General features: G+C 37.7%; 1 protein-coding gene across 1 annotated transcript; it reads left to right on the forward strand.

Moving 5' to 3' along the window:
• The first annotated feature begins 1,533 nt into the window (after positions 1–1,533).
• F7 (coagulation factor VII) lies at positions 1,534–20,546 on the forward strand. Its single transcript, XM_020965158.2, has 8 exons — positions 1,534–1,664; positions 5,918–6,078; positions 9,871–9,895; positions 9,995–10,108; positions 11,707–11,847; positions 14,841–14,950; positions 16,774–16,903; positions 19,873–20,546. The coding sequence occupies exons 1-8, from the start codon at positions 1,595–1,597 to the stop codon at positions 20,427–20,429; spliced, it is 1,308 nt and encodes a 435-aa protein (XP_020820817.1). The 5' UTR covers positions 1,534–1,594; the 3' UTR covers positions 20,430–20,546.
• The last annotated feature ends 2,498 nt before the right edge of the window (positions 20,547–23,044 follow it).

Consider the following 23,044-nt stretch of genomic DNA (forward strand, 5'->3'; position numbering starts at 1 on the left):
AATAGATAATTTTGATTACATGAAACCAAAAAAATTTTGCATAAACAATATACATACACTAAGATAAGAAGAAAAGTGACTGAATGAGAAAAAAACCTTTGCATCAAATTTCTCTAGTAAGGGCTTGCTGTCCAAGATGTTAAAACTACATAGATATAGAAACAAATATATGTACATACACATATGCATACATACAAGTATATGACTGATAGACATTCCCCAGTGGTTATTATTATTATTATTATTAGTGGCCAAAGAATATAAACAAACAGTTCTCAAAAGAATTCACAAAGTATTTACAGATGAAAGAATCCTTTAAATCACTAACAAGAGAAATGCAAATCAAAACTACTCTGAGGTACCACATCACACGTATCAGATTGGCCAAGATGGCAAAACAGGAAAATGATAAATGTTGGAGAAGATGTGGGACACTAATGCATTGTTGGTGGAGTTGTGAAATGATTCAACCATTTTGGAGAACAATTTGGAACTATGCCCAAAGGGCTACAAAAATGTGCATACCCTATGATCCAGCAATAGCACTTCTAGGGCTATATCCCAAAGAGATCATACAAATGGGAAAAGGACCCACATGTACAAAAATATTCATAGCAGCTCTTTTTGTGGTGGCAAAGAATTGGAAATTGAGAGGATGCCTATTAACTGGGGAATGGCTGAGCAAGTTGTGGTATATGAATATAATGGAATACTATTGTGCTATAAGAAATAATGAACAGGCTGACTTCAGAAAAACCTGGAAAGAGTTATATGGTCTAATGCTGAGTGAAGTGAGCAGAACCAAGAGAATGTTGTACACAATAACAGCCACATTGTGCGATGACTAATATTAATAAACTTAACCTTTCCCAACAATGCAAGGATCTAAGACATCTCCAGAGGCCTCATGATGGAAAATGCTATCCATATCCAAAGAAAGAACTACGGAAGTTGAATTGCTATTTTTTTCTCTTCTGATGAGTTTTGTTTCCTTTCTGATGGTTCCTTCTATTGGTTTTAATTTTCACTTACATCACTAATGTGAAAATGTTTAATAGGAATGTAAACATATTGCCTATATCAGATTGTGTGCTGTCTTGGGAAGGGGGTTGGGGAGGAAGGGGGAGAAAAATTTTAAACTCAAAAGCATATGGAAGTAATTGTTGATAAATCAAAATAAATTAATAAAAATTTTAAAAACCAAAAATTTAAAAAAATAAAATAAAATCCTTCTTAAGTATTCTAAAAAAAAGAAAAATACTGATTGATGTTTGTACCTTTAAATTAATGTTAGAGTATAACATCACCACGTAATTTTATTAAGATCTCTTTACCACTTTGAAGAAACTGTTAGAATTAAGCTACTCAATATCTTAAAAGAATGTTGATAAGCATTCTCATAAGTGCAGCTTCCAATTCTGTGTTTGTAAAGCTCTCCCATCTCTCTGATAGTCCCCTACCCCACACTTACACACACACACACACACACACACACACACACACACACACACCCTTTGAAGTAGAGAACTTTGGCCCAACAGTTCTGCCTGGAATGTCAACAGATTGTTAGGAGACTAACATTGAGATCTTCATCATGGTTTCCAGATCCTACATGGTCCAATTTCTCAGCTTTATACTTGTGTTTCACCACTCTCTGGCCACAGGTATGTTGGGGGATATATATAATTGTTACTAACACACTTTTTCTTTCTCTGCTTGCCATATAATGATTGAATGAAGGAGAGCCCACCATGAGAAGCAAATTCTGGGCGTCCGTCCCTTAGCACCTCCCAAAAGTTAATCTTTATTCTGTGTATTGATGTCAACCCACCAGGAACATTTGCTTACAGGAATGCGGATCCAAATGTACCCTGAAAGGAAAAACAAACAGCCCCAAATGGTGTGCTTTTTTTCCCTTTTAACTCTAACTCTACATGATGCTTTTAGTGGACTAGCTAGCATACATGACATCTCTTTTAATTTGTGGAAACTTTTCAACGAGAAAGCAGAATAAACCTGCAACAACAATAACAAAAAGTCATCAGTTCCAGCGCCTTTTTTTTAAATGTCATGTACTCCAAAACTGAGAAGTCAGTCCTAAGCTGACAAACATATAACAGGGAACAAATAGATAGACCCCTTACTGTGCTCCTGATCTTTCATCACGAAATCTGGGAAGAAAACAGGATTCTTCAATGCTGAGTGACTGCCCATGGAAATAACCTGGCCAGGAAATAACCCAGCATACTTGATTTCTTGAGATACTGGTTTTTATTTTTCTTTTAATTTCATTAAGAGAAACTACAGGAATAATAACCCAACCTTAAGGTTTACAAAGCACTTTCTCTGTTTCTTGAGATATTGATTTTTGTTTTTCTTTAAATTTCATTAAGAGAAACTACAGGAATAAGAACCCAACCTTAAGGTTTACAAAGCACTTTCTCTGTAGTGACTAGATCTGTGATTTCATGTATGTAGGAAACTTTCAGATGAGTAAAGTCCTACTACAATGCAGGTCAGCCTTTTCTCTCCAACTCAGAGATTTAGAAAGCTGCCTGGTGTCCTGAAGTTCAATGACTTACCCAAAGTCCCAAAAACCAGTTATGTAGGACAGACTTATATGAACTGACACAAACTGAAATGAGCAGAACCAAGAGAACATTGTATACCATAAAAGCAAAACTGTATGATGATAAACTGTGAATGACTTAGCTATTCTCAGCAATACAATGATCTAAGACAATTCCAAAAGACTCATGATGAAAAATGTTATCCACTTCAAAAGAAAGAATTGATGGAGTCTGAATGCAGATCAAAGCATACTATTTTTCCCTTTTTGTATTTTTTCATTTTTTTCCCCTTTGGGTGTGTATCTTCTTTCACAACATGACAGATGTGGGAATATGTTTTACATGATTGCACATGTATAACCTATATTAAATTGCTTATTGTCTCAGTGAGGGAGGAGGTGAGGAAGGCAGAGAAAATTTAGAACTGAAAAAAATTTTAAATAAATATCAATTGTCCTTACATGTAGCTGGAGGGGAAATAAAATATTACTTTTTTAAAAAGCCAGTATGTGGAGAGAAGGTGGGACTTGAACCTACATCTTTCTGACTCTGAGATTAAGTCTCCATCCACTCTGGCTCACTTTCCAACACACCTTTATTTTGTAGGTATGCTAACAGGTGATAAATGGAGCATTTATTTCCTGTGGTGAAGTTAATGCCTCAAACTCCACTTCCCTTGAAAACAGCAAACACCAAACTTTTCTCTACTACTTCTCCAATCACAGCATTCCTAGGTAGAAGCTATATTCAACCTGTCTTATCAAGGTTAGCAAGTTAATTAGTCAACAAGTATCTACTGATCACCTTCTCTTTGCTGAGCACTGAGCTGGGTACTATAAGGACAAAAAGTGTAGCACAAATAGCACTAGATGGGCTATCAGTGGTTTGAGTTCTAGCCCAGGTCTTACTATGAATAGGGTGACCTAAGTCAAGTTATTTCATTTACCTTTCTGTGCCTTTACTTTCTTGTCTGTAAAATTAGAGACTTCAACTTGATGATCTCTAAGATTGTCTCCTCCTCCTCTAATGACCTATAATTCTATTTTTAAATAACATTTTATTTTTCCCAATGATATGTAAAGACAATTTTAATATTCTTCTTTTTTAACGTTTTGATTTCCAAATTTTCTCCCTCTCTTTCTCTTCCCTGAGATGGCAAGCAGGTTATACATGTGCAATTATGGAAAACATATTAGAATATTAGAATGATCTGTAACTCTAAAGAAGACTTTTGGTCCTTTATCCTCAGAGAGCATTCAGTCTAGTTAGCAAGACCAGAAGAAAACACAATCTCATTCTACCATTATATGTCAGGAAGCACATGAATTAGCAAGAAAACAAGCAAGAGAGGCAATAAATTTTAATGAAAGTAGAGAATCTCTCTAGTACACTTGGCCAAATGATGTGCTTTGCTCTAAGAAACATCCTACCCATGCCTCAAACAATTTTTCCAACTTTATCTCACATTGCTATGTCAAGCAAAACAGTCAAAAGCAACACAGCTTAGAGTTCAAGTTCATTTGCAAAATACTAGGGGAAGCTAGATCGCACAGTGGATAGAGCACCAGCCTTGGAGTCAGGAGGACCTGAGTTCAAATCTGGCCTCAGACACTTGAGACATACTAGCTATGTGACCCTGGGCAAGTCACTTGACGCCAATTGTCTCACTTTTTAAAAAAAGGCAAAATATTAGAGAATAAGATGTAAGATGATAAGAAGTAACACCTTAAAAAAAACAATAAACAAGGAAAAACAAACATGTAGAAAGCTTGGTGTATGACCATGCTAAGCCAGAATAGGTCGAGTGTCATAGATAAAACTGGAAGAGCAACAGCTAAATACAATACAGAAGAGCTCTGCTAGTGTTTCTATTGCATAGGATAATGGCTTTAAAGCTTCAGGGTCATCAAGTGTAAACCCTCTCAGTTTGCAGATGAGGAAGTTGAGGCCCAAAGGTGTTGAGTAAATTGCCCAGGTAATAAGTGTCTTAGGCAGAATTCAAACTCAGGGCTTCCTGATACCAAATCCAACATTCTCTCCTTTACGCCATGATGAATACTGCTTAGCATGATGCCTTAGACATAGGAATTATATAATCAACGTTGATTATATTGATTGATTGAGTGATTGAAAAGATTGTGAAAATGTGGGCCTTCATTTGCAGAGTTAGGCCCTGGCTAGCCAAGGGAACTTAAGAGTATCTAGCTGGAGTGATAAAGGGAGGTGAAAAGCAAACAAAGCCTTCTTTACAATTCTGAGGAAAGCTAACCCTTACCTCTAATCCCGAGTCAACACAGACTAAGCAGGGAACAAAACTGACATGAGTTGTACTCACTTAAAACACCAATGAATCTTTTGAGTGTTTAGGAAGAGAGCTATGACAATAATGTTTCACATTTATATAGCTCTTTGGGGCTTGCATTTATATAGTGCTTTCCTCACAATAACTCTATGAGACAGGGAATGTAAAGCAACTAAGTGATGTATGTAGTGGATAAAGCACTGGACCTGGAGTCAGGAAGACCTGAGATCTAATCCAGCCTTAGACATTTACTAGCTGTGTGACTCTGGGCAAGTCACTTACCCTGTGTTTGCCTCAGTTAACTCAACTGTAAAATGGGGCTAATAAGAGTACCTACTTCACAGGGTTGTTGTAAGGCTCAAATGAAATAATATTTGCTTAGCACAGTATGGGTGCCATATAAATGCTTGTTCTCTTCTTTTGTTTTGGAAAAAAATTTTTAGAAACTGAGGCTTAGAAAGGTCAAGTGACTCCCCCTATGTCACATGCTGAACTCAGTGGAATTAGAAACTCTCTTTAGTTTTCATTCATTCATTTCCTTGGCCTGCTCTCCCCTCTGATTGGAGAACTGGAGGATGGAGTACCAAACTCTTCCAAATGCTTTCCTTTATAGAGGGCGGTAACTGGACTTTGGGGTTCACTCTACTCTGCATCTACTGCCCTGCCTGGCTTTTTCAAACCCATGGAACAAGATACCTCCATACTGGGTACCCCTGGTGTCTACACACACACACACACACACACACACACACACACACACACACACACACACACACACACACTTTCTGCCCTGCTTTCTATATTATCTCCTCTCTTAGAATATAAGCTCCTGGAGGGCAGTCACTGTCTTTCTTTTTATTAATTGTATCCCCAGTGCTTAGCACAGCACCTGGCACATAGTAGGTGCTTAATAAGTGTTTATTGGACTGGATTAGATTGAATTTTTTAAAAATAATGATTACTTATTATATACACCCTCAATAAATTTCTTCAGCACTTTGGTGTAATAAGGAGGCAAACCATTCTTAGGATTTTCATCTCTCAGTCTTCCTAAATCAGGAAGAAGCCAACAATGTCTTGAAAAGAGAAAGAAGAGCTAACTCTTTCCTTGAAGAGTTGAGATCAGGCTCTCTGGAGAGAGAATGTATTGAAGAAAAATGTTCATTTGAGGAAGCCAGAGAAATCTTCAAGAGCAATGAAAGGACCGTAAGTGAATGGCCATTCTGCCTAAATTAGTTTATTTTTATGCTTTTTTTTTGCTTTTCTCTTTTGTTTAGTTTAAGATGTGTAAATGCCAGAAGTTGGTATTCATGATATTTTGATTAACATTCCAGCCCTCCGTGTCTAGATACCAGAACAGAAAAGAACATTTAATATCTGTCTAGCTTAACTAACTCTACCTTAGTGGTATCATTTTTTCTTCCCAAGGGGTCACTATGTTTTACTTGGTCATAAATGGGAGCACATTTTGCTTTACCAAATGTGATACCACACTGCAAGACCACAGACACAAAATAATAAGTGTCACCAAAGGCAAGCACAAAGGATTCTGGGTACACATGAAAAATGAGTTAGATGCAATGGAGAGGAAAACATGTATTTGTAACTCACAAGACCCTTCTCATTATGAGGGCAGAAGGAGCATATATAGACAGAGGGCACAGGTGCGAGTTGAATATGAAAGGATGATATCTAAAAAATAAAAATAAGGGGTGAAAGAGGAATGTGCTGGGAGAAATAGACAGGGAGAGGTAGAATGGGATAAATTATCTCACATAAAAGAGGAAAGAAAAAACTTCTGCAGGGGAAGAGGCGGGAGGGGAAGGGGGAGTGAACCTTACTTTCATCAGAATTGGCTCAAATAGGGGATAACATACACACTCAATTGGGTATAAAAGTCTATCTTAATTACCCTACAGGAAAGTAGGAGGAGAATGGGATAAGAGAAGGGGGGAGGGTGATAAAAGAGAGAGGGCAGATTGGGGGAGGGGTAGTCAGAAGCAAAACACTTTTAAGGAGAGACAGGGTAAAAGGAGAGAGAGAATAGAATAAACGAGGGAGGGAAATTCAGTTAGCAATAGTAAGTGTGGAAAAAAATCTTGAAGTAAGTTGCTCTGATAAAGGCCTCATTTCTCAAACATACAGAGAACTGAATCAAATTTATAAAAATAAGAGCCATTCCCCAATTGAGAAACGCTCAAAAGATATCAGTTTTCAGATGAAGTAATCAAAACTATCTATAGCCATATTAAAAAGAAATACTCTAATTCACTATTGATTGGAGAAATGCAAATTAAAACAATTCTGAGGTACTACCTCATACCTATTAGATTGTCTAATAGGACAGAAAAGGTAAATGACAAATGTTGGAGGGGATGTGCGAAAAATGAGACTTTAATGCACTGTTGGTGTTGTGGATTCATTCAACCATTTTGTAGAGCAATTTGGAACTATGCCCAAAGGGCCACAAAACCACGCATACCCTTTGACCTAGCAATACTAGTACTAGGTCTGTATCCCAAAAGAGATTAAAAAAAAAAAAGGAAAAGGACCTATATGTACAAAAATATTTATAGCCACTCTTTTCTGGGGGGTAAAGAATTAGAAGTTGAGAGGATGCCCATCAACTGGGGAATGGCTGGACAAGTTGTAGTATGTAATTATGATGGAATACTATTGCACTATAAGAAATGATGAGCAGGATGCTCTCAGAAAAAAACTGGAAAGACTTTAATGAGGTGATACAAAGTGAAATGTACTGTGTACAAAGTAACAGCAACACTGTACAATGATCAACTATGAATGACCTAGCTATTGTCAATAATACAATGATCCAAGACAATTTTGAAGGACTTGTGATGAAAAATGCTACCCATTCCCAAAGAAATAACTGTTGGCATCTGAATATCAGTTGAAGAGTACTTTTTTAACTTTATTTTTCTCGAGTTTTTTTTTCTTGTGTATGTTTTCTTTCACAACATGATTATCATGAATATGTTTCGCATGACTACACATGTATAACCTATATGGAATTGCTTGCCTTTTCAATGCAGGGCAGGGGAAGGTGGAAGGGAGAGAATTTGGAACTCAAATTTAAAAATGAAGGTTTAAAATTGTTTTTATATGTAACTGAGGAAAAATTAAATACTAAATAAAAGCTTTAAAAAGGATGCAGTGGGGAGAAGTATTGACTTAGCAAAAGGGCCTGGGGTAACCAGAATTTTCCAGTCTTAGAAGTAGATCAGCCCCAGGGGACTTCTCTTTGGGAGAAAATTTTATGAGGAAATTAAATTCAAAGGAACTATTTTTGTCTACTGTTACACTTTCACCATCATTTACAATTTTTCAAGATTATTTTCTCCTTCATTTTTCTGACAAATTTATATTTTAGAATGCACCTTTGTTCCTCAAGGAAAATGAACCTTTTCTTTGATGTTTGGTGGGGAGTGAGAGTAAACCTGTGAGATCCAGTAGCAAGATGTGGTAGTGCCACTACCAGTTAACTGCAGAGTCCCCAAACCGAAATGTTGGTAGTTCATTCAGCATTCTTAGAATTTGTCTTCCTTGGGTAAATTTCATAAACCTATCTCCCTGCTTGCTAGGAATATTAATAGTGATCTACAGTTTGGTATCCTTTTGGTAGTGGAAAAATAGACTGTTTTTAAAGGGTGTTATATTAATAATACTTACACATGTTATAATATGTCTATAATGGGTCAGCAGACTTTCTCGTAATTATTCTTTAATAAATATATAAGAATCTCCTAAATGTTAGCATGCCACCATCTGCTGAGTTGTACCCAAAAACAGTCATGTTGATCTCTGGCAAAATAAGTTTATGAAAAATTGCACTAAGGAATGTTTTTAAAGAAAATTATTAATTAATTAATTAGAAATCAGTACTGTCTCGTTGCTTGTTATCCTTATTAGGTTTGTTCCTTCATCAGCTGTGCTTTATGCCATACCCGGTTTATTCATACATAAAGTGATTCTGTAAAGGAAGAAACAGTTTCCTTTTCTAGGCCTTTATGATGATAATCCTTTGCATATGCATATATGTATATATGTTCTTACTTTTTTTTTCAAACATTTTTATATCTATGATTTCATTAGTATCTTTGCTATGCCTAGTTGACTCAGAGGAACTAGAACCAACAGCTGAAAGCTATTAGAAGGTAGATTTGTGTTCAACGTAAGGGGAAATTTCCTAATAATTAGAGCTATTACAAAATGGAATGAGCTGCTTGGTGTGATAGTGACGTCCCCATCACTAGAGAGGCTCAAAGAGGTGAGATTAGTCACTTATTTAAGGGTATTATAAACAGAATTCATGCATTGGGCAGGCACCAGACTAGATGACCTCTAAGATTCCTTTTGATTCCAGGATTCTGGAATTCTGTGATACGTTTAGTAATCCTTAAGGATGGGGGGAGCAATATTTTTATTTCATAGGTGAGGCTGACAAACATCAAGTCATACAGTGATGCAATGTCTCCCAGCTCCTTAGAGACAGAGTTAGGATTGTCCAGCCCTTCTTTTTCCATTAGTATATGTTGCCTCTTATGGCTATCAAGGATTCTGGGGAGAATTCAATCCAATTTAATAAACCCCTACTAAGCATCTACTTTGTAGAGAGCACTGTTCAGCCCTTCCTCTTTCCATTAGCATGTGGCCTTCAAGGACTCAAGAAGAGAATTCAATCTAATTTAATAAACCCTTATTAAGTGTCTACTTTGTAGAAGGCACTGTGTACTTAGCCACTTTCTCTACACACACACACACACACACACACACACACACACACACACACACACACTTCCACTTCTGTGAGCCAGGAAAAAAGAATAAGTGTGTCAAAGATTATGCCTAAGTCTCTATGGCAGCCAATGTGAACAAGAACTCACATTGCCAGACTAAGCATTTCACTGTGTGAAAACAATGAATACTTAATATCCAGTGGACCTCTCTCTTACAAGGGATCTCTTCTTCTTTTCTCAGAAACAATTTTGGATTCATTACAGTGGTAAGTTGGCCAACGGAATATCTTTGTAGCTTACGTCTTCATTTTACCTACAACCTCCTCTCCTCAACTCAAATTTTCTCATGCTCCCTGTTTCTACAGATGACAACCAATGTGCTTCAAATCCCTGCCAGAATGGAGGGACCTGTGCTGACGAATTCCAATCCTACATCTGCTTCTGCCCTGAGAAGTTTGAGGGCAGGAACTGTGAAACAAGTCAGGCATTATTACCCTAAACCATTGACTCCTCTAGAGGCATACTATAATATGCTCTTCCTTCTTCACAGAACATGAATACCGTCCCTTAGAATGTTGCTCTTAGAGAGCGACCATGATGAGACAGGGGTAGGACAAATATCCTATTGGCCCCCACCAGACAGGATAGGAATTTCCTCTTCTGAGACGCTATTGGAACAAACAATTGTTCCCCATTTGTTCTGTCAAAACAATGTGGCATAGCAGAAAGAGGCTTTGATTTAAGAGCCAGGTGAGATTTGGGTTTGAATCTTTTAACTGAATGGATGACAACAGATACATGATTTAACCCCTCTAAGCCTCAATTTCCTCATCTGTTAAATGGGGAAATTAATAACTGTCTTACCTACCCCAAAGTTTAGTTATAGGGATCAAATGAGGTATCTAAAGTACTACCTAAACATCAGCTATTGTATTATAGTATTATATGTAGAATGTATAATAGTATTATTTTTATTATTATCATCAAGAGAAGGGGACATTATTATAGAACAACTTCATTGATCCGGATCTCACTTATTTAGGTCTCTGATTTATCTGGACCCTTTTTCTATACAGTTATCCCTTCCACATTGAGAGGGATTGGGGTATAGCGTATATATACCTCTCCACACCCTGGGATCTGGAAAATCCACATAAAAATTTTTGGCTCTCCCTTTGTACTAGAGAAGAACTCTAAATTTTTTTTCTTTTCCTTTTATGGGGTGTTTACAGTACCTTATTATAAAATTTGTGATAAGTATTTGGTCATAGGTTCTATGTCATCTGCTAGCCTTCATTAGTCTGCAGCTTCTGCAAAACTCCCAAAAATTCCCATTTAATTTCTTGTGCCTACCAGCAATGTATTGAAACTGTGACAGGGAAAGACATGATGTGGAAGGGATAACCGTATAGGCTATTTTCGCACTAAGGAGTATCTTGAATCCTTCGGTCAAACCAGAACATTCAGGGAACCATTTGCCTATTAGAGAGGTTCTTGTGTGTAAGCTGTGGCACACTGCACTGGCTCCCCAGCATCACACCCCTTTCTAACTGTGCTGTCATGCTAGGGAACTATTTTGAGTTCTCTCTAGTCATCTTAATATTCATGTGTCCAGATCTTGCCTGGGTCTTATCAATCCAGATAGTTGTAGGTTGCAAGTGTGTTTGTAAATATTTAACAACCGGCTGGGTTTGTTGGAGGGGGTGGGCTAGGGAAAACATATGTAGAACACACTTTAAGTGAGCTAAGTTTATTTTGCATTATTAACATTTTATCCGTTACTTTCTTAATTCTAAACAAACAGAATAAATCAAGACCTGATGAGTCACCTTCGCTGGTTTCTGACATATAAATGCTCACAATGAAAATTTAACAACCAGCTCTTGCCAGCTCCTACGAACTGGCTCCAGCATACCCCTGGTTGTAGTCAGCAAATTCTCAAGGATAACAACAGTGAAGCAGCTCCCTAAAGGGAAATCCATGTTCCCTTTGCCACAAAAGATTTAGAAGTGACCAAGACTGGCTCTCCTTGACACAAAGTGTGTGCTGAACTCACATATTCCCTTCATGTTCTCAGACACAGATAGCTTGCTTATCTGCGAATTTAACAACGGGGACTGTCACCAGTACTGCACTGATAACCCTAAAACCATACGCCACTGCCATTGTGAGCGGGGCTATGCTCTAGACCCAGATGGAGTATCCTGCAATCCAGTAGGTATGAAATCACTTTCAGTCTCACCAGAAACCCCTCCTCAGTGAATTGTTTCTGCCTGGCATCTGTTCACTAAATCACATGCCTCTTATGAGCAGGCATTGACCACAGTCCTTTTTTTCTGTTAGAACATAGGAATGACCAAGTCTTTGGGGCTGAAAATCTGAAAGGGAGCTAAAACTGTCAACAGACTGCAGGTGATTTTAGAGAGTTGCCTAGGGGTATTAAGTGACTCGCTCAGGGTCACACAGTCACTATGTGTCAGAGGCAAGATTTGAATCCAGGACCTTCTGACTCTGAGGTTGACCCACCTCCCAGTTTTTCATTACTTGGCTTTCGTCTTGACTGAAGTTTGGGACTTAGGATGACTAGACTTTTGAGGTACAGCTGTCATGCCTTCTTGATATCTGACTCATCCTATCACCATAGGGAGACCAGCTCCCTGAGCATTCTTCTGCTGTGTTAAGTCAATTCCCCACTTATTGTGATGCTATGAGAGCTCCCCACTTGTCAGAACATCACCCAGGCTTCAAGTGATCTGCCTTTTGTCTCCTCTCCCCCAAATAAAAAGGGGCAGGGATTCAGCTCATTAGAGCTAGGACTCAGAAGGACCGAGGGCCACTACTAAAAGTCAGCAGTCAGGTGGCAAAGTGAACAGCGTTGGACTTGGCATCAGGAAATCCCAAGTTCAAATTCTGCCACAGATATTTACTAGCTGAGTGACCTGGAGCAAGACACTTAACCTCTCCCAGCTTCAGTTTCCTCATCTGTAAAATTAAGGTAAAAATAGCACCTACTTTACAGGGCTGCAGTCAGGATCAACACGAACTGGCTCCAGCATATCCCTGGTTGTAGTCAGCAAATTCTCAAGGATAACAACAGTGAAGCAGCTCCCTAAAGGGAAATCCTTGTTCCCTTTGCCACAAAAGATTTAGAAGTGACCAAGACTGGCTCTCCTTGACCCAAAGTAGTGTGCTGAACTCACATATTCCCTTCATGTTCTCAGACACAGATAGCTTGCTTATCTGCGAATTTAACAACGGGGACTGTCACCAGTACTGCACTGATAACCCTAAAACCATACGCCACTGCCATTGTGAGTGGGGATATATATATATACATATACATATACATATACATACACATATACATATACATATACATATACATATACATATACATATACATATACATATATACATACACACACACATACACATACATATATACATATATACATATACATATATATGTGTATATACATCTTTACTTTGTAAATCTTAAAATGCTAACTATAAGTGGTATTATATTTTGTTATGAATAATTATGACATGCTATAAATAAATAATTAGAACTACTATTTCAACTACATTGTAGGTTAAGTTGGCATTTTGGTATATTAAATTTGTCTAGCCTCCACACCTAACATTGTATCTAAGGGGAAATATATGGTCTAAGTTCCAAGCAAAAGGTTTGGAACACAAATCACTCAAAGACCTTCATTGATGAGATGAAAGGACAAACCAATCCATCAAAACAGCAAAATAATTTTATTACACTATTGATTATATGGATCAAGTATTGTTCAATTCTCAGATTTTTACATAACTTAAAAACAACTTTTTACCAAAGTTTCAAGCCTAGAAAAAGGAATAGTTTTCCCAGGAAAAAAAAATGCCAGGGTCCAGACTCAGGGATTAGAGAGTGGAACCCTGCCCATCTGTCCCTTACTGGTTTCTTTACCCCATCTCCCACCCCTGGCTTGGTTCTACTGAAAAAATTCAACTGTAGTCCCAATACATTTCTACCAGCATTGTGCCTGTTAAAGCTATCAGAACATAGCCAGCTCTAGCATCAGGAGGATGGCTCCAACAGGAGTGATGCCACAGGAATGGCTCCAGCTCTTTCTCCTCCTCCCTCCACAAATCCTTGGTGATATCACCTGTTGCCCTTTCCTCAAGCACAATGGAGGAAATAGCTCTGTCCTCCTGCTCCCCTATGGTTCTACTCACTATCCCTGTAAAATAAAACCAAAATATCCCTCCCTGGCCACCATTTCCCTATATATGTTGTTTCCTTCATTAAAATATAAGATATATTATATAATACATAATATAATATAAAATATTAATAAATTTTAATTTAATTTATAATTTAATTAATAAAATATATACTATAAGACATATTAAAATATAAGATAAGATATAAAATATAAGGCAAGGACTGTCTTCACTTTTGTATTTGTAACCCCAGCCTTAATATAGTTAGGACATAATGAACACTTTCAATTCATTCATTCTATTAGAGGGGGAAGAAAATCAGTGATGACCTGTACTTCCAAATTCAGAGGTGTAAGTTGAGGACTTCAAGGACATCAAAACAGTAAATAAAAATGTTCCTTAATTCTTTTTGCTGATAGTACTTAACTACATGCGACTGTTAGGTGGCACAATGGATAGACTGCCAGGCCTGGAGTCAGGAAGACTCCTCTTCCTGAGTTCAAATCTGGGCTCAGTCACTTACTAGCTGTGTGACCCTGGGCAAGTCACTTAACCCTGTTTGCCTCAGTTTCCTCATCTGTAAAATGAGCTGGAGAAGGAAATGGCAAACCACTCCAATATCTTTGCCAAGAAGACCCCCAAAAGAGGTCACAGAGTCAGACACAACCAAAAACTAATGAACAACAACAACAAATGTGACCTTGGGCAAATCATAACCTCACTGGGTTTCAATTTCCTCATCTTTAAAATGAAGGGCTAGGACTAGGTTCCTTCCAGCTACAGCTGGATTCATGACCACAGAAAGGGAAGTGCTGAGATTTGAATTCAGGATCATGCAGTTTCTGAGCAGTGCAGCCAGGATGGAACATTACCAACTGGCTCTAAATTCACTGCTGTTTCCACTATTGCCTGTTGTCAATACAGTATGTGACATCCTAGTTCTCTATTCCCCAAGACTGAACTGTTACTTTGTCCTTGGTTCATTGTTGCATACAGTTGACTATCCCTGTGGGAGAATACCAGTCTTGGAAAAGAGAAATGGAAGTATTCCAGAAGGCAGAATTGTAGGTGGTTATGCATGTCCTAAAGGAGAATGTCCATGGCAGGTGAGTCCAAGATTTGTTCAATGATCTGGTACATCATTCCTCATTGCAAGCCTTTTCTAATAGGTTCCCTGGTGTTTGACTTATCAAGGCTTTCTTATGTAAAGTAAATTTCCATCTCCATCATTCTAACTCTTATTCCCACACACAAGCCAAAACACACTTGCCTACATCATTTCAATATTAACTGGTAATTTTATGTTCCATATCTATTTCCCTTCTTCTACCTTTGTTTACTATATTCTTTATACTCAGGCCCATGATTCTGAGACCTATGATAAAGTCAGGCATTTCATCCAGGGATGAGTCATTCAGTCAAATGCTCAATGCTCATTTGAGCATCCATTACATGGGCAGCTAAGTGTCTAAAGTGTTTTTCCTAGATTCAAGAAGATTTTAGTTCAAATTTGGCTTCATATGCTTACTAGCTGTATGATCCTGGGCAAGTCACTTAGTTTCTGTGGCCTCAGATTCCTCATTCATAAAAAGGGAATAGTAATAGTACCAGGGCTGTTGTAAGGATAAAATGAAATCATATTCATAAAGTTCATGGATTTGGCTCAAGAGGGAATAACATACTCAACTGGACAAAGAAATCTCTCTCACCCTATAGGGAAATAGAAGGGTAAGGGAAAAAGAAAAGGGAGGGACTGATAGAAGGGAGTCAGTGGTCTGATGCACAACATTGGTGAGAAGGGATAGGGTGAAAGGAGGGGGAGAAGTACAAATGAGAAAAATAGGCTGAAGGGAAATGCACAGTAATCAAATTGTGAATGTGAGTGGGACAAACTCTCCCATAAAATGGAAGCAGATAGAGAGGATTAAAAACCAGAATCCTACTGGGTACTTTGTTGTTTACAAGAAACAGGCTGTAGCAGAATCTGTTGTTCTTTAGCTGAAGTAAAAAAAGCAGGGGTAGCAATACTGGTCTCAGACAAAGCAAAAGCAAAAATAGATCTAATTAAAAGAGACATGAAAGGAAATGACATCTTGCTAAAAGGTACCATAGATAATGAAGTAATATCAATACTAAACATATATGCACCAAGTGGTATAGCATCCAACTCATTCTTTGGGATTAAATTATTTAGTTTCCAATTAATTTTTCAGCTATCTTTCTATGGCCTTTATTACATTTATTTTTTATTGCATCATTATCCGAAAAGGATGAGTTTGATATTTCTGCCCTTCTGCATTGGATTTTGAGATTTTTATGCCCTAATACATGGTCAATTTTTGTGTAGGTGCCATACACTACTGAGAAAAAGGTATATTCTTTCCTTTTCCTATTCAATTTTCTCCAGATGTCTATCATATCTAACTTTTCTAAAATTCTATTCACCTTAACTTCTTTCTTGTCTATTTTGTAGTTAGACTTACATATAGTTCAGAGAAGGGGAGGTTGAGGTCCCCCACTAGTATAGTTTGCTGTCTATTTCTTCCTGTAACTCACTTAAGTTCTCTAAGAACTTGTCTGTGACATGATTCTCAATATCACTTGAAATAAAAGCTACCCATAGCTAGCCATCCATCCTGAGTTTCCTTTCCTTCACAGTCTGCTTTTATTAATTCATGGTAGCACATTTTTCTAGAAGACCATTCTTTAATTCTGAGAAATATCTGCTGCTTGTAGGAGGGCTGCTGCCAAATTAAGGCATGTTGTACAGAATTTGGACCAAAATAGAGATTGGGGGACAGGCCATATCAAGCCCCAATCTTTCCATTTTTAAAAAGCTAATAAACTCAAAGAGCAATCTAGAGGTTCCCAGGTAAGGAGAAATAATACAACTTTTCAAAAAAAAAATTTTTTTTTGGTCTTTGAGCAGGCTCTGATATTGGTGAAAAATGAATTGCTATGTGGTGGTACTCTGCTTACCAATATGTGGGTCGTCTCTGCAGCTCACTGCTTTGATAAATTACCTCGCCATTTATGGGGAAGCTTGATAGTCGTACTCGGTAGGTATTTCCATCATTTTTTTTAGATCTTTGTTTAAAATATTAAATTACAATTAATTTTTAGTTTGCTGTAACAAATAGGATTATGTACATAATTCACTTTTAGTGATAATTTTCATAAAGGCATTTGCTTTATAAACATATGGATCAGGCAGTAGAACTGTCCATCTCTTGCTGGCTTCATTAGGTACTAGGGAGATATGATTACAAGTGGAATCAGTATGGTTATGGTTATCAGAAATAATATTTTAATTTTCCTGACACAATTAACTATACATAAAGAATAGCACATCTACCATAGCATCCCTTAAATGAAGTAGATGAGGAATAATAATAGCCCTATTTTGTAGATAGCAAATGAGATGCCTGCATTTTATATGAAGCTCCCCCCCAGTGTTCTATGCAACACCAGGACCAGATCTCTGGTCAATACCACTAAGAAGTGAACTAAGTTTGTTCAGTGACACAGGATGTTCAGCATTAAGTGGGTTAAAGTGCAAGCAATAGGATCAGAGCCAAGAGGCCTGAGGTATAGCATCCAGGGATGCTAGGCCAGGAGACCAGGTCAGGATATCAGTGTTGTAGGAAAGCCAGAGGCTCTGGTTGCTTTAATACTGGCCTGAAGTTGCTTGGAAACTTATATTGCAGATATTATTGCAATATCAACCCCTAAAGGGACTTCTAGGATTTAAAGGGCCAAATGCCATCTCACTGAAAGTAGGCCCCTCTAGCAGCTAGGTGGTGCAGTGGATAGAGTGCTGGGTCTGGAATCAGGAAGACTCATCTTCTTGAGTTCAAATCTAGCCTCAGATACTTACTAGCTGTGTGACTCTGGGCAAGTCACTTAACTCTGTTTGCCTTAGTTTCCTCATCTGTAAAATGAACTGGAGGAAGAAATGGCAAACCACTTTAGTATCTTTGCCAAGAAAACCCCAAATGGGGTAATAAAGAGTAGGATGCAACTGAAAACAATCCAACAACTATCCATGTGCAGTCATGCAAAGCATATCCATGTTAGTTTTGTTGCAAAAGAAAACACGGACCAAAAGGGGAAAAAAAAAGTAAAATTAAGAATGTTTTTAAGTGTGCTTCAATCAGCATCAAGACTCCATTAGTTCTTTCTCTGGAGGTAGATAACATTTTTCAGCCTAAAGTCATTCACTGTTGATCATTGTACAATATTCTTGTTGTATACAATGTTCTCCTGGTTCTGCTCACTTCCCTTTGCATCAGTTCATCTAAGTCTTGCCAGGTTTTTCTGAAACTATCCTGCTTGTTATTTCTCATACATAGCACAATAGTACATAATAAACTTTCACTGGAGGGGTAAAAAGATTTACTCCCTTAAGAATAAATTTTAAAAAAAAAATTTTAATTTTAAAAAAAGAATAAATTCCCTTCCTTTTTGCTGCTAATAGAAACTTGAAAGCCATTTGGGCAGAAATGTATACAAATGGGCAGACCAATAGCACACTCACTACCTGTATGACTCCAGAGCTACTTAAAGATACTACCTGTCCCCAAAAAATTCCCATGAGTTTTCTTTTCCTCCTACCTAACCTTAATTTAATTAGATTAAAAAAGCATTGTCTCCCAAAGGCTACCACTAAAGTGTATATAATATATATGCATATGTGTGTATACACACCAACATATATATGCATACATATATAGGTACATTTATTGTTATATGTACATGTACATATATAACTTATTTATATATACAATTTTATGTATTTATATATGTATGTATAACATATGCATATGAGTACTATATGCATATATAAATATGTATATATGCATATATTATAAATTTTTATATACATATATAAACATTATACAAATAAAATCCTGTTAGCACAGATTGGCTCATTAGATTACCTGATTGATAGCTTAGTAATTAAAGTAAACAGAGGAAGAGGTAAAGAAAGAGACATGAAGAAAGACTTGAAGACAAAATTTGTCTACTTCACATGCAAAGAGTGAGCCAAGTGAGTTTTGTATTTCTTGACTTCTCAGTTAGGGGAGGAGGGGATTGGCAGAGGGACAAAAATCTAGAACTGAAAATAAAATAAAATGATATTGATTTTTTTTTAAAGAGTGCACCAAAATTCCCCTCTGAGCTTCAGACTGACTGTAACTGCATATAAAAAAGCCCAGAATACAGTTAGGCAAATAGAAAAGATATTCTACCGGGCAAATACGATTTGTACATATGTAAGTAAAGGGTTAGGTAGATAGGGAACAGACTTGTGATTTCTTTGGGTGAGTGAGGACCTCCTTTGGTCAGTGTAGGTCAGCACTTCTCTGCAGACTTAGAGTCTTAGAGAGCTGCCTAGAACACCGAGATATCTAGTGACTTGTTCTGAGTCACACAGTCAGTCCATATTTGAGGCAGGACATGAACCTAGGTCTTCCTGGCTCCAGCTACCTCTCTCTCCAGTATACCAAACTGCCTCTGAGCATATATAATGTTATGCAAAATATATGCAAATCAAATTCAACAAGCATTTTTAAATAGTATTTTATTTTTTCCAATTATATGTAAAGACAATTTTAACACTCATTTCTATAAAATTTTGAATTTCAAATTTTTCTTCTTCCTTCCCCTCCCTTCTCCCTAAAATCATAAGCAATTTGATATAGGTTATATATGTGCAATCATGTAAAGCATTTACATATTAGTCATTCAACAAGCATTTTTAAATGCTTCCTTTGTTCTGGAAGTAAATACAAAATGATTTGGGGGGAGGAGGGGATTTGATTGACTTAATTCACACAAAGGTGTCTTCAACCTTTTCCCAGAAGAGAATATACAAATTACTCTAATGTTCTTGAGAAGGGTCCTTTACAATTCAACCACTGTCTAAATCCCATGCAAGTAAGGAATGTGTCAGGCTATAGAAATACGGACCTTTAGGCAGAGAAACTCATGAAGATGCTACATACTTCACTTTATTCCCTCCTAGGTGAGCATGAAATAGACAAAGAAGAAGGGACAGAACAGAAGAGTCCAGTTGCTGATATCATTATTCATGAGCGGTACATTCGATCGAAAATCAACCACGATATCGCCCTGATGCGTCTACAAAAGCCTGTAAACTTCACAGACTACGTGGTGCCCCTCTGTTTGCCTGAGAGGAGATTCTCTGAGGACCATCTGGCCAAAGTCAGGTTTTCCTCAGTGTCTGGCTGGGGCCAGCTCCTGGACCGGGGGGCCACCTCTTTAGAGCTCATGATAATTGACGTGCCCCGGTTAAAGACCCAGGACTGTCTTGAGCAAATAAAGAGAACCTCCCGAACGCCTGAAATTACCGAGAACATGTTCTGTGCAGGCTTCCTGAATGGAACAAAAGATTCCTGCAAGGGGGACAGTGGAGGGCCCCATGCCACCAAGTACAAGGGCACGTGGTATCTAACTGGCATTGTCAGCTGGGGGGAAGGTTGTGCATCTGTGGGCCACTATGGGGTTTACACAAGGGTCTCCAAATATATTGACTGGCTGAATAAACACATGAATCCCTAAGTCCTTCCTTCAATTAGCTGATATAAATTCAGTCCTACTCTAATGACTACTAAAAAGGTATCTTCAGTATCTTTGGCATTACCTTGCCTGGAATAAAGTACCTACTGTCTGAAATCATTCTTTTCAACAAATCCAATTGTATTATTGTGTGTGTGTGTGTGTGTGTGTGTGTGTGTGTGTGTGTGTGTTACCATAGAACTTTGTCCCGATTAGGAATGGTGACTTGGGATTCTTAGGACTGGGTTTGGCATTTAATATCACAGCCACAAACCAGAAAAGCTTAAGATTCCATCCTCTGGTTAAACTTTTCTGTTAAGTGCATGGTTATCAGTAAACCATAAGGTTGAGATCACAGGCGTGAGTTTGATCCATGAATATGCATGGAGAAAGGGTTGTATTGACAAAACACAACTGCCCAATTATAGGCTGACTCTCTATTAGTACTTGCAAAGCTGGATTACCAATCAATAGACATTTATTTATTTAAACACAATAAAGATTTAAAAACAAATAAAACATAAAATAAAAACATAAAAGCTATAATGAAATAAAAACACAAATGAAACATATTTATTTATTGTATTATATAATACCACATTTCTGAATAGGAAACTATGAAGTAAAGGAACTTGTTAGGAAATGAGGCAACTTGAGACACATTTGCTATACACACCCTGTATAGGAAGACTTCAATAGAGAATACCACAGGAAGAGTCAGGGGAGCTGTATCTCCCTTCTTCAGAGTTAGATTGTCACTGAGAATTGTGGGCATAATTCTAAGTAGAGGCAGAACTAAGGTGTGGCTACCAGAGCTTCAGTTCAAGGCACCAAAATTTAGAGATGCAAAAATTTAATGCACTCTTTCAGTAGAGGAGGAATAAATAAACTTCATACTTAGTAAGCAACAATAACTAGTTAAAATAGGAAGAAACCAGATTGTCCATATGGAAGACACTATAATAATTAATTCCTCCTCCTGAATTGGTATTCATTGATTATTTTCACATCATCAGTTAAAAGGACTCTTTTATGCTGCTTAGTCCAAGGACAAAATGGCCAAACTTCAGGCAAGGAAGAAATTTATTAGTAGCCTAAGAGTTAGTTGCCTACAATTGCACTTCCTGAAGTCATCACAAATCTTGTATGTGAGATAACACTTAGAAAGGAACAGCTCTACTTATTAAGACTAAGGCTATTAACACTATGATCCTACTAAAATAAGATGCAAAAAAGCAAGACCTTTGTCCTGCTTAGGATAATGACTCAGGATTCTTAGTACTAGGTATGGCACTCACTGTCACAGCCACAAACCAGAATAGCTTGAGACTTCATTCTCTGGTTAAACTTTTGTGCTAATTGTGTGGTCATAGGTTGAGATCACAGTGGATAAGCTTTATCCAAGAATATCCATGGGAAAGAGGGTGTCTCTGGGGAGCTTCTACTTATCTGTCTTTGGACTGTAGCAGTAAACAAGGTAAAAAGAAGAACCCATTCAGGTAGTTACCATTATCTCAGGAATAAGAGGAAGCTAGATAATACAGTGGACAGAGATCTGAGACTGGAATCAAAGACCTGAGTTCAAATCCGGCCTTCCTAGCTATGTGATCCTGGACAAATCATTTAGCCTTTGCCTACCTCAGTTTCCTTAACTGTCAGTCAATAAACATTTATTAAGTGCCTACTGCTAAGCACTGGAGATACCAAAAGAGGCCAAAGACAGTCCCTATCCTCATGGAGCCCACAATCTAATGAGGAAAACAAGTAAATGAATATTTATAAAGCATCTATAGATGAAACAAACAGGGGAAAAAAATAACAGAAGAAAGGCATTGGAATTAAGAGGGGTTGGAAAAGGTTTCCTGTAGAAGATGGAATTTTAGTTGTGATTTGAAGGAAACAAGCAAAGTTATTAGATGGAGATGAGTACATATTGGTGAGTAACATGTAAGAAGACGAGAAAGTGAAGGGGAGGGGAGGGTCAGTAGCTTATGAAGGACTTTGAATGCCAAACAAAGGATTTTGTTATTTGATACTGGAGAGAATAGGGAGCCATTGGAGCTTATTAAGTTGGGGGGGGGGTGTGACTTGGTAAAACCAGCACTTCAGGAAAATCACTTTGGTGACTGAATGGAGGATGGATTGGAATGGAGAGACAACATGCAAAGAACAGCATTCATTAGATGGATGAATGGATAGATGGATGAAAATATATATTATGTATATGTGTGTGTATGTATGTATATATATACATACACATATAGAAAGAAAGAGAAACAGACAGACAGACAGACAGAAACAGAGAGATAGAGACAGAGTGAGAGAGTATAAGGTAATCTCAGATAAAAGGAACACAGAGCGGCAGCTAGGTGGTGCAGTGGATAGAACACTAGCCCTGGATTCAGGAGGACCTGAGTTCAAATCCAGTCTCAGACATATAACACTCACTAGCTGTGTGATGCTGGCAAGTCAATTCCAATTGCCTCATCAAAAGAAAAAGAAATAGGAAGAGGAGAGAAATCTTCCATGGAAGGTGGTCTTTTTTTCCCCCCACATTAGTCATGTTATAAAGGAGAATTAGAACCAATGGGAGGAGCCCAGAAGGTGGTCTTAAAGGA

The sequence above is a fragment of the Phascolarctos cinereus genome, unplaced genomic scaffold, assembly GCF_003287225.1.
Source record: "Phascolarctos cinereus isolate Bilbo 61053 unplaced genomic scaffold, phaCin_HiC Scaffold_7;HRSCAF=346, whole genome shotgun sequence".
NCBI classification, from domain to species: domain Eukaryota; kingdom Metazoa; phylum Chordata; class Mammalia; order Diprotodontia; family Phascolarctidae; genus Phascolarctos; species Phascolarctos cinereus.